General features: G+C 40.4%; 1 protein-coding gene across 1 annotated transcript; it reads left to right on the forward strand.

The window, feature by feature from the left end:
- Nucleotides 1–2477: 2477 nt before the first annotated feature.
- Nucleotides 2478–6064, forward strand: abraa (actin binding Rho activating protein a). The gene is made up of 2 exons (XM_015958432.3): nucleotides 2478–3392; nucleotides 5377–6064. The coding sequence occupies exons 1-2, from the start codon at nucleotides 2772–2774 to the stop codon at nucleotides 5812–5814; spliced, it is 1059 nt and encodes a 352-aa protein (XP_015813918.1). The 5' UTR covers nucleotides 2478–2771; the 3' UTR covers nucleotides 5815–6064.
- The last annotated feature ends 6922 nt before the right edge of the window (nucleotides 6065–12986 follow it).

A 12986-nucleotide genomic window follows, 5' to 3' on the forward strand; every position in this document is an offset into this window, starting at 1 on the left:
GTCTCAACAAAACAAACAAATACTCCATGTTTTCTCAAATAAACTAGAGTTTTAGATTATAATAGATTTTATCAATCCTAAAATGGGGAAATTCACTTCCTGCAGCAGCACATACTATCGTCTCTTGTCTTCTTCCACCTATCAGGGTCTGGGTCATGGAGCATCCCAACTAGGGAGGTCCAGACCGTCCTCTCCCCGGCCACCTCCAAGCTCCTCTGGTAGGACCCCAAGGCGTTCATGGGCCAGTTCAGAGATGTACTTTCTCCACAACACATTCTCACACCCTAAGCGTCGGAAACAAACGCTTGGTCAGCCACCCTCCACGTCAGACCCCAGACGCCAAAAGTGCCCATTTTCGTTACTTATGTGCAAAAAGGGGTTTCCCCTTTTGTAACTGCAGATCCCAATGCAGCGTAAAACTGACGTGATTAGATATCCGCTGATGCGGCACCGAACCAGCTCATTTAACCGCACCTAAACCTTAACATTTCACTATTTATAACCTTCCCCTCTCCCTCATCCTAACCTTAACCCTCTTGCTACCTAAAACGTTACTCTCACTGCGATCAAGCGTTTGTTTCCCCTGCATTCTGACTCTGACACTCAGTCTGACTGTGAATTTTCGTATTTGCCGCCCAAGGGGAACGTTAGAACATACCATCTGGCGAGGGGGAGGTTACACATACCCTCTACTTTTAACCTCCACCGTGGTAGTTGAAACCTCCCCCTCACGTTGGCTCGGTCCAAACTCGACCAATCACGAGGCGGCTCCCGCCGTTCACTTCATAGAGCCGGCTTTTAGAGCGATCGACACATCACCAACGTGTTCGCTGGCAAGATTGTTAAGGTTATGATAGGGGTGAGGGGAATGTTAAATAAGAGGATAAGGTTAAGGTGAGGTACAATGAGCCTGTTTGGTGCCAGTGTAACGCTGCATTGGGATGCAACGGTAGCGGACATCCCATCGCTTCAGTTTTACACTGCATTGGGATCTGCAGTCAAATAAGGGAAAAACCCCTTTTCGCACATAAGTAACGAAAAAGTGCACTTTTGGCTTCAGGGGTCTGACGTGGAGGGTGGCTGACCAAGCGTTTGTTTTTGACGCGCTGGGAGTGAGAACATGTTGTTCTCCATCATGTCCTGGGTTGACCAGGGCCCCCCCCCCCCCTGGTATTATTATTATTTTGTGATTTAGTTGCTCACTTTAGGCACCTCGCACCATCTGGTATTTTATTTTGTTTTATTTGTGCCATTTCAAATGTTTTTATCATTGGTCGCATTATTTTATTTTTTAGTGCTTTTAACTGTTCTCCTATTTTATTGTTTTTAGTAGGAATTTTTATCTCTGACTATTTATACTTTGTTCTTATGTATTTTGCCTGTTCTTATTGTGTTTCTTTGTCAAGTATTTGACTTTTTATGTACAGCACTTTGGTTAGCTGCCATGTTATTTTGAAATGGTGCTTTATAAATAAATATGGTATGGTATTATTATTATTATTATGATCGTGATTGTTGTTATTATTATTGTTATTGAGAGGTATGTTCTTATTTTCTACTGATCAAATTAATCACAATATTTTTAATTGGGTCAAGCTGACACTAGAATAAAAAACTATTAAACCTCTTTATATTATACCTTTTAGGATGTGTTAAAATCATGTACTGATGTAAAAGTTCAAGTATTTTTCTCAAACCTAACCGTATGACTAAATCTAAAATGTAAAAAAAAAACTGATCTAATAGAATACGGGGGAAAAAACCAATCAGAACCTGAAATAAAGACAGAAAGCAGGAACAGACGTATACTGGAGCATGTATTTCTTCACCAGCTCCCCCTTCACCCACTGAAGCTCAAATTACAAGCTACATGGAAATGGACCAGGAAACAGAACAAAGTGTTTGAAGTGTCAACTCAATTGCCAAACTCCACCCTGCTGGGATCTGATGGCATTTGTGGGATGCAAGCCCAGTCTACAGAAACCCCAACCCACAACCCATAGGACCCAAAGGAGCATTAACTTACAGACACCTTCAGGCATTTTTTTCTGTTCAGCTCTCGAGCCGGACTGGCATGTTGTCTGACACGGCATTACGGAAATACACACAAACATGGAGCCAAACACTCCTCTGGCTCACTGTGACCCAGACATTCATGTAGCACATCTAATGATCTAAATAGTCCTTTCATGCTGTAATGAACTATATGAAAACATATCCTATATATACTCAATAAAACCACATGCCACGTGATCCTCATGTATGCCAGCTAACTCAGAGCTGAGGATGGAAACCCCAGAGAAGCTAAAAACACTGGACACCTGTTCCCTGGACTCCACTCGTCAGTAACAAGAACGCTGGAATGGGCATCAGGTGGCCGTTGTGAGGCATCACTTCCTTTATGACCATGCTCTATTTAAAGGCCAGCGTGAAGCCAGGAAGCTTCAGCAGAAGGGATTAAGAGCAAAGCCGGTAGACTCCTCACACCAGCCGCTCAGCCACCAACCCCTTGGATTATCCCAAAGACTTCGGATAGTTCTGTGGACATCTATCCAGGGATTCTGGGAAACTTTCAGTTGGAGACGTATTCAGAATCTGGAGCTTTTTGTTTGACATAAACTTTTTCAAATTTTCATTTAACTCAATTAACATTAAAAAGTCATTCCCTCTCATTTTTACTTTGATGTCGGTTTAAGCTTCGATCTTTGAGTTAGCCCAAGACAAACCTCCAAGGCCAGCTCAGAGAATCTGCTTCACTGCATCACTGAGACATGAGTAGTGGTGGGACCGCCACCGTAACAAGCCCGGAGCCGCAGTCTTTTAAGCGCGCTGCCCGTAAAATAAAATGTGCAGCTCTGGTAGCAAATTTGGCCAAGAGCTGGCAGGGATGGGCCAAGCAGCACTCGGACAAACAAGACGCCATTCCCAGTGGCTGGATGCCCTCATCTGTTGAAGAAGACAGAAAAGAACGCACACATGTGGTTAAACTCACCGTTACTCCACGAGTGATTGCAGCCGATCCCAGCGATGCCAATGAAAATGAAATCCGCACCGGATCTGTGACCAAAACTGTGCAGGTGAAACGCACTGACTGCAGCAGCAGCAATGTGGTCAACGCCATCCGAAACAAGATGGAGTCAGGTCCGGAGGATTACAAGCCATTTTTAGGCAATGAGTCACCAACACGACGTCGTCAGATGAGGGCGCTGCAGAGTGCAGGAGGAGGAGGGATGGTCCAAGACAAGAAGCTGAAGCTTCAGGAGAAGAAATCTGGTTCAAGCTTGGATACAGAGGGCAGCTGGCTAGGGGAGGACGGTGGGCTCAGGGAGAACAGTGAATCACAAATGGAACAAAGGGCCATCCTGACCAGCACAATGAGCAACAAACCCAAGGTAGAGTGCTACATCAAAGCAAAGACAAGTTCACACCAAAGAGTAAAACAAGATAACATAGTTTTACACACATTCACATAGGTTTACATAAAAATCTATAATATTCTTTTTGAACTATGATAGATCACTCAGAGTTTCACATGCAGGCTGAACATGAAGTGTTTCTTCTGGCCCCATCTCCTGCATCAGCTGTCAAAAGATGGTTGATCAGGAAAAGGTCGGGTCAGAAAAAGCCACACAGATTTATGTCACACTGTAAATTAGCATTCATGGACTCAACTACCATGGCTTCCAACCGGGGAAAGGCTGTGTGGATTTAGTGGTGAGGAGAAAGCGGAGCACAACTGGGCTAGGAGACGCCAACCATTAGCAGTTTCACAACATGGAAGACCCCAACTGGGCTTGTGCTGTTTGTGGAAATCAAACATCAACGTTGCAGAGCGAACGGGGGCAGGGGAAGAGTCGTGTTGCTGTTGGCTAATCTGAAGCAAGTGTGCCGCATTTTAATCTGGTGTCACTCACAATCATTAATCCGTAATTTTCACTTTCGCTGACAGTTTTAGGTACTTTTTTAAATTAATGTCTCAGTTTTAGCAGAAAACCTTTAATTTGAAAAGAAGAAAAAAAATTGTATAGCACCTCTCAAGAAACAACAAAAACTATATATATATATATATATATATTTTTAAACATAGTAGAAAATATGGGGGAAATGGAAAAATTTAAATAAAAAAAATGAGAAAGAAGAATGAAAATGAATAAGAAAAAGGAGATAGTTTAGCCAAAGTACTCCATCCTGACCTTTAGGTGGCCAGAGAGAGGAAAACAGGGCCACAGGGGAGGGAGTTACATCAGTCTGCAGCTAGAAATATGACAAACTTACATTTTAATATTACATTTTTGTTTCCAAAAGCATTGAATCAGCTTGCTGACTCAAAATAACCCAACAGTGCTTCTTTAGTCTCCAATAACTTTTCAATTTTTAATCTACTGTTTGATGTCAAAAAATAATTTAGCTCCTTTTCTTAATAAATCTAAATTTTATGCTGAGGGGAAGTGATGCTAACAACAACGAGAGCTGCATGGCAATGGTGTCTCACCTTATAGGACACAAACATGCTGACATCATCAAAAGTTTAAAATGTGAATGTTTTGCAGGAATAATTTTGAATAACTTTTGTAAATAACAAAAAAAGTTTCCACAGAAATTTGTTAATTTTTTTTCTAATTTCATGCAAAAACAACTTTTCCAACAAACTAACATTTGCATGTGGTTAATAGAAAACACAATGAACACTTAAGTAAAAACCAAACAAACAGAAAGCTTTGAAACATAAAACTGAAACACTAACGTTTCACACATACCTAACAAGTATTTTTGTGTATTTATGAGTTTCAGTTAAAAATGTTGCAGCTGCGCTCTCAAAAGCTATTTCCAGAAGATTGCAAAACGTACTTTTGAGATTGCTGGTTTATTCGTAGAACGTATTTTAATCATTATAAAATATGTCTGAGTGTGCGAAGCAAAGGCCAAGCTGCAGATCTGGTTTAACAACTGGCACCGAGTTTATGTGAAGAGCAGTGGTCATTTATCTCACGCTACATCTATGATGGGGAGGTTGTGCTTATGAGACGGAAACAAAATTCTCATTGCAGCTTTAGAAACAAGATGATAATTTGAATAAATGAAGAATGTTTTGTGCAAATTACAGTTGAGGGGTGAGCTTGCAAGCTAAATGGGGAAGTCAGTATGTTCTGGCAATAGCAGAAAACAAGGTATCCTAATGCATATAAATGATTGAGCAGATTGAGTATTTTGCACTTAAATTCACTTTTAAAACTTCTTTGCAAGAAAGTCCTGCAACTCTGCAACAATAAAACCCAATGTTATTTATTATTTCAAAAGGCATTTTCTGCCAAAATAACAACTCTAGCATAAATGTGGTGTTGAATGTGATTTCTGATTTAACTGGTTTAACTGCAGATTAAAATCGCCACCATGAGTGACATCAAGAGCCGCTGGCAGCAGTGGTCTGAGCAGCACACAGAAGGTCAGAAACTCAACCCCTTCAGCGAGGAGTTTGACTACGAGTATGCCATGACCCAGCGTCTCCGCAAAGGCGATTCTGGCTACGGTCGACCCAAAGATGGTTCCAAGACAGCTGAGAGGGGCGACCGGGCCCAGAAACACATCCACAGAGAGATGGAGGAGATGGTTTGGATCATCAGAGACATGGGCTTCAAAGATAAAGAAGGCCGGACAATTATTACCTTTGGCCGGCTCTTTGATCGCTACGTGAAAATTTCAGACAAGGTGGTGGGAATTCTGCTGCGTTGCCGCAAACACAAGATGCTTGACTTTGAGGGGGAGATGCTTTGGAAAGGACAAGACGATGATGTCATTATTACGCTGAAGGACTAAGAATGGACATGCCCACAAAACCCTAAAACAAGAACTTTAAAGAGCAAGTCACCTCCCTGCCAGAGCCTAACTCCCCACACTACTTGTTTGAAATATGCACCTAAAGGATGCGTCGCGTGGTGGACCGAGATGCAGCGCAATGACTGACAGCCCGCCACCAAGCCCCACCTCACCCTACTTACACACCTCACCCTACTTACACACCTCACTCTACTTACACACCTCACCCTACTTACACACCTCACCCTACTTACACACCTCACCCTACTTACATACCTCACCCTACTTACACACCTCACTCTACTTACACACCTCACCCTACTTACACACCTCACCCTACTTACACACCTTACCCTACTTACATACCTCACCCTACTTACACACCTCACTCTACTTACACACCTCACCCTACTTACACACCTCAGCTGGAGAAGCACACAGACAGAAGAGGAAGTGTTTTTGAAAGAGGTAAGCCATCAGCAATGGCTGATTCAAATTCTATGTAGAGCAGAGCTATTTCAAGTTTAGATTAAATAAAGTGCCAAAATAATAACTACACACGTCTACAGCACGATTAGACACTCATTTATACAGTTTCTGAGCAAAAATGTTTGATTTGGGGGTGACTTGCTCTTTAAAAATCTTCAAAAGAGATTTTAAAGCATTTTTTTAGGCAAAACATAAAACTACATGATCAAGATCGTTTGCAGTAAATCTGCCTATGATGTCAACAGTAAAAGGAACATTAAATTAGCATTTGTGACATTATCAAAGGTTTATCATGGCATGTGTTTAGATGTTTGCACCATCAACATTTACAGAGCACACACACACCCATGTTGGCCTCATCAGTTCTTCTCATACCTGATGGATCATGAGAGGTAGCTATCTTTAGCATGCTAGCCATGCTTGCCACGCTGGCTGTGCAACATGCTAGAGGCCTTGAAAACTCACCTAAGTGCCAGACAAGCTACAGGTAAGGAAACACAAGAGTTGACTTCATTAAGAAAATTATTCATAAAGTCAGCAGTTTGACCTTTTTTTAGCACTTTTTTGTTACAGTAAATGTTTGCACATAAATTTAGGCTACAGCACATAAACAACATTTAAATGAGACAGAGACTATTATTTATTCAGCTGATTATTGAACTTTTAGATTAAAAAGTTAAAGTGGTCCTTCACTGAGAAACAATTTTTTACTTATTATTTTTGAAAATGATCAGGCTGAACATGAAAATAGTCTCCTACACCTATCTCCTGCATTAGCTTCTGATAGAAAACAGACGGTGAAACTCTAGGATTACAAAATCCTGACAGATCTACGTCACACTGTCACTTAACACTCATGGACTCACCCATCTGGACTCACGACGGGGAAGGCTGGTGAAGGTTTAGAGTCCAGGAAACAGCAGGAAATGTGTCCGCTAGTGGAAGCTAACCATTAGCATTAACAACTCCACCACATGGCAGATCTTCTCAGACTTGTGTTTTTTGTAGAGATAAAACATCAAGTGGCAAATCAACTGTAGAGTCGCATTGCTGTTAGCCATTCAGAGGCAATATGCCCAAATATCAGGATATAAGACACCAAATCCTGTCGTCTGAAGCTGCTTTCTCCTCTGGCTGAACTCTCCACGCTGGAACAGCTGCATAGGAGCTTCTTGTCCCCAGAGCATAACTTACCAGGCATTCATTCCTATTTTAGACTACTCCAAATGTATAAAAAATATGAGTGAAGGACCTCTTTAAAACTCGGTGGATCCACATGGAAAAACAGTAATGAGACAAAAAAATTAATAAAAACACACAGAATAACTACAGCAAAGCTGTTTAGCATCTTATCCTAACCTTATGGTAAAAAGTACACATATAACACCTTAAATGGCTGTAAATTACTAAGTATTGTCTTGCTTTCTTAAAAATATATAAAACAGAAGAAACTTGATAAGAAGTCATGTATCCCATTTAAATGGAAAGTGGTAATAGGCCTGTTTGAGTAACACAACATACTTTTGTTTGACCTTTTTTTTTTAAATAAAGGGTCGTTAATCGAATGTAATGAAATTAAAAAGAGGTGCTTAAAATTTGGACATTATTTGATTGTGTGAATCTTCTTTTATTCTTTAAGTGTGGTATATTTTTGTTTCCATGGTCAGATTTTTAACACGTTACATTGTAGTAAATAAAAAGCACTGTCACTTTCTTTTGTAATGGTCTTTTTTTCCATGTAAATGTAAAATGTAAATAAAATTTAGGGACAAACTGAGCTGCAGATATAATGGATTAAATTATGTTAGTCAAAAGAAATCACAAATACAAATTAGTTAAAAGTTTAAAACTTTAGATGCCTTTGTAATTTAAGGGATTTTTGTTTTTTCAGATGATGTCACAGTGAAAGGTTAGCTACACCAGTAACACTTTATAATAAGTGCACACTATTAAGCATCAGTTAATCATCAGTAAAGCATTGGTTAATGGTTATTTAATCATTTGTAAAGCATCTACAAAAACATGATCATAATTACTTAACAGCTTACAAGCACCACTTTAAAGGCTTCATTCAAGATGAAGAAGCTACTGTGTCACACTTTTTCTTCATGATGTTTCATGATCTATAAGTCATTTATTAATCATTTATTAACTCTGCTCTCCATGATTTACAAACCAGTCATTTCATGATGTAAAACAGTATACAACCCCATTGGTAAAGTAAGTAAATAGTTAACATACCCTATATAACACTATAAACTAAACATCTACTACACATTAACTAGTCTCACTAGATGTTTTCTAAACACTGAATCTCACGACTACATCAGTCAGCTACTAAATGTTAACAGATGTCTTACAATACATTTACAATTCACTTAACGGCTTCCAAAGATGCAGCTCCCACCGACCCACTTCTTTTTCAAAAGATAATTTATCAGTTATTATTAATACATTAATACACTACTTTAGAACGTTACAAACCATTTACTACTTCTTAGTTAAGTATTTTGAGTGAGCTCATCTAAAGTGGAGACTATATATACCTTACAACCTATTTATAAAAGTGAAAGTTTTTCAAAATACATTGTAACAAAAATAAAGGACAACACAGATACAGAAAGGACTTTATTTTTAAGATGCCAATTATAAAACATCTAAGAATTATTCATGGCTGCAGGGGTGAAAAAGGAAATATTTAAAGAAGTTTCCAGAAGTTCACGTCAGAGCCCTTAAGTGCCCACTGATGCAGCAGTGAGATGATGTGGAGCCCTCATGCTTGCCAGTCAAGACACTGATGGAAGATTTTTAGTTTCTTCACTTTCTTTCTCATTACACTCTCCTACTTGAAGGACAAGTCAGAGTGAAAGCCATGGAGTAGAGGAGTGCTGAGGGAACTGAGAGCCATGTGGGACAGTTGTGACAAGTAAGTATTAAAATGTGTCAATCACAGTCTCACTGTTCAACATGAGCACAGGACCTTAGCTGTTTCATTTCATTCCTGCAGGAGGTTTTTCCTAAGGAACAGATAAAAGCTGCTGATTTTATTTTTCCATCCATCCATTCATCCATCCAGCCATCCATCTTCACCTAGATGAATCCAGAAAGGAAACCCAAATATCCTTCTCCCCACCAATACTCCCCAGCTTCTCCTGGAAGATCCTAAGGTGTTCATCAAAGATAAATAATCCCTCGTGTGAATAGTCTGGGTCTTCCCCAGGGTCTCCTTCAAGTGTAACACACCTGAAAAAACCTCCAGTTACAGTGATGGCTGCTGATAGAAATGTGGTGGGGCTGTGAAGATTTATCTTCTTATTCCATTATAATTATTCAAATGAACAGTTGGAAAATCACCAGAGTTTCATAACAATGATTTTCCCCCTTCTCCACATAAACCGTTTCTGTCATGATCTGCCCCTGCCTTCCTGACTGTGTCCCTCTCCTGCCTGATTAGTCCCTATTGGTTTCACCTGCCCCTTGTTAACCTGCCCATGTGTTCCTTATTTTCCTCAGTGTATTTATACCTCCCGTCTCGTTATGTCCTTTGTCAGATCGTTGTTTGTAGTCACCGTTGTTTTGTTCCTGTCGTTCCCATTCCACCATTAAAACCATTTTTATTTTTCATCTGTGCCTGCTCTCCTGCCTCCTGAACTCTCCACCACACATGGTCCATCACCTCCAATCCCCTCAACATGACAGTTTCACTGAGTTAGTTATAACATTTACAGGAATATAATAATAATAATAATAATAATAATAATAATAATAATAATAATAATTATATCAATAATAATCAATTTTCTTCTGCTTATCCAGAGTTACGTTGCAGGGGCAGCAGCCTAAGTCGAGATGGCCAGACGTCCTTCTTCCCAGCTACTTGGGCCAGCTCTTCCGGGGAAGCCAGACGTTCACTGGCCAGGCAAGGGAAATAGTCCCTCCAACCTGCCCTGGGTCTCCCTTTAGGTCTCCTCCCAGTTGGACGTGCCAAAAAACCTCACCAGGGAGGCGTCCAAGAGGCATCCGAATCAGATACCCGAGCCACCTCAACTGGCTCCTCTCGAATACTACTACTAATAATAATGATAATAGAATAGAATAGAATGGACTTTATTGATCCCAAAGTGGTGAATTTCACTTGTTACAGCAGCACAAACACTTAAGAGAATATCTTTTGTACGTTCTTGCTGTGTTTGTCTTCTAATTCCATTTTTGGTTCTTTTTTATAACACAGATAAGGTTTCTCCTTACCTTGTGTAACGTGAGGAAATATGGGTTTTCTGTGCCAAAGGTTGTACTTGGCCCGGTTGGGTCAGAGCTGGGTCGCTCAGAACTTTAACCCACAGATTAAGACCTTTGCCGACATGAAGTCTGCAAGAGTCTGCTGCAAACCATAACATCTGCCACCTGCAGTGCCAGAAGATGTTGTTCTCATGGAAGCTAGTCATAACATAACAAAGTCTTAAAACTTCCTTTTCTTTATATTAAATGCTGAATAATCATTATTATCATTTTGCTCATTATAAATGTGTTTTAATCAAATGAATGATTATTATGCTTTGGGTAATCATAATGAACTATAATGAATCAATACTTAATTAAATAATGTTTGGAAGATGTTATAATGACCTTCACGCACACTCAAACACTCACACACACACACACTCTCAAAGTAAATTCAAAACACATTTGCTGATGCACACGTTTGCTTTAAGAGAAAGGTTTTTGGTAAGTTTTCAGTTCATGATTCAGTTCGGTGTTGGTCAATGAGAGAGAGAGGACGTGTGAACAACCGCTAACGGGGGAACGGAGCCCACCGGCTCCTCCCCCCCCCCCCCCCCACGCTATTCCTGCCAAGCCAGACAGGATAGCTGAATTACAACCGCTAACGCAGACTCGTCCCGAGTCTTTTGATTTCTGAGTAATTTAAATTTAAGAAAGCGCATCTGCAAACGCTCCAACAACGTGTACCGAGGTCAACTCTGGACCGGAGCGTCGGACACCTTCGTCTTCTCTGCCAGCCAAGGTGCTCTGGATGAAACATCCTCCTTTGACGTCTCGGATCTAAAAGAGGGTCCTAAGTCGGTGAGGCAGTCCACAATAGATAGCGTTCTGATGCAATTGTTTTCCAACAAAACCTAAGTTTATTCAAACCATCACTTTTCACTCAGACACCTGTTTCTTCCTGAGGCAAAATCAGACGCACACACGCATTCATATCACATCATTCTCCATCTTCACACATTCAACACAAGGTCTATTGGAGCAAGTTTAAAATATTAACTGTTAAAGATTGTCCAACAAAGTTGCCAATGTTGATTGTTATTTCCTATGCTTGTCATTTCAAAATCATTAGTTTAATTTGAAGAATTAAATCTTTTAACTTTCAAACTTGTCTCTTCATTGAACTGAAACACAGACCCACGGATATTATCGTCAGTTTTTCGATGAAAACAACCTTTGAGTCTTCTTAACCCCATAAAATTTGGTTATTAATTTATTAAAAATTAATATTCCAAATTAATATGTAGGATGGTTCATCTTTCATAAAAGAGCATAAACCATTACACTACACTTGCCGACGGTTTCGTTTGCAGCTGCAAACATCTTCAGAGCTGACTGATGGTGGCATCTCTTCCATCATCGGAGAGGGGAGAGCGGGCAGCAGAGGGAGACAACGTCCTCTGCTGCCAGCGGATAAACGGAGTAGGAAGTGACGCCACCATCAGCGTCAGCTCTGAAGATGTTTGCAGCTGCGAACGAAACCGTCAGCAAGGTAAAGAGAAACCTTATCTGTGTTTTAAAAAAGAACCAAAAATTGAACTTAAGAGAATAAGTTGAAGAAAAATAATAACAAAGGTACATGTACACATAGGGTATTTCACTGGTGTTATTCTGTACCAGGATAATGCCAGTACCAGTTAAGCTGAGGAGATCTACACTCTTACTGCAGAGGGGTTGAATGACCTGCGGTAGCGTTCTGTTTTACATCTGGGATGTCTCAGTCTGCCTCTGAAGGAGCTGTCCATGGTCCCCACAGTGGGATGCAGTGGGCAGGGGGCAGGGGGTGGGGGTGGGGGGGTGAAGATGGGTTTTAAGGTTTTGTGTGAAAGGATGTTTAGGACGGCAAATGTTAGTTTCACTAAAGTGATGTCATCAAACCAGACACTGACAAGAAAATGGATGTGACTTTAGCAAACTTTCAATTCTTCATCAAGGACAACAGAAGGAGTATTCAAAGAGGATCAAACCACTATAAATCTGGTCATGTGGTAAGTGGTAGCTACACTGGGGAGAAGATAATCTGTGATTATGTCATTTATGTGACGTCTGATTTGTAGTTGTTTTGATAGGAATTTTTTACAGGTAATAAATCTGAAAGTACGCGACAGACAGTTGAATCTCACATCAGTACTTTGCGTTTAATTTAAAGTACAACATACGTCAGATTCAGGGAGTGAGGCAAAGCAGAAAAAAAATAGCTTTCATAGCTTTGTTCATTTGCATTCTTTTTTTTTGTTGTTGTTGTTTCGGGGACCCATAAGCCAATAGGAAGGGGAGGAGACTAAGGCTTTCAACGAGGAGGAGCAGCGTCTCTACTCTAAACAATCCTGTCATCTGTAAGGCTGAGCTCAGGTGCTTGTGCCTAGACTGACCAGCCAGCCCTATAAGGAAGCATTGGGCCT

Source organism: Nothobranchius furzeri, chromosome 3, assembly GCF_043380555.1.
Source record: "Nothobranchius furzeri strain GRZ-AD chromosome 3, NfurGRZ-RIMD1, whole genome shotgun sequence".
Taxonomy (NCBI): Eukaryota; Metazoa; Chordata; class Actinopteri; order Cyprinodontiformes; family Nothobranchiidae; genus Nothobranchius; species Nothobranchius furzeri.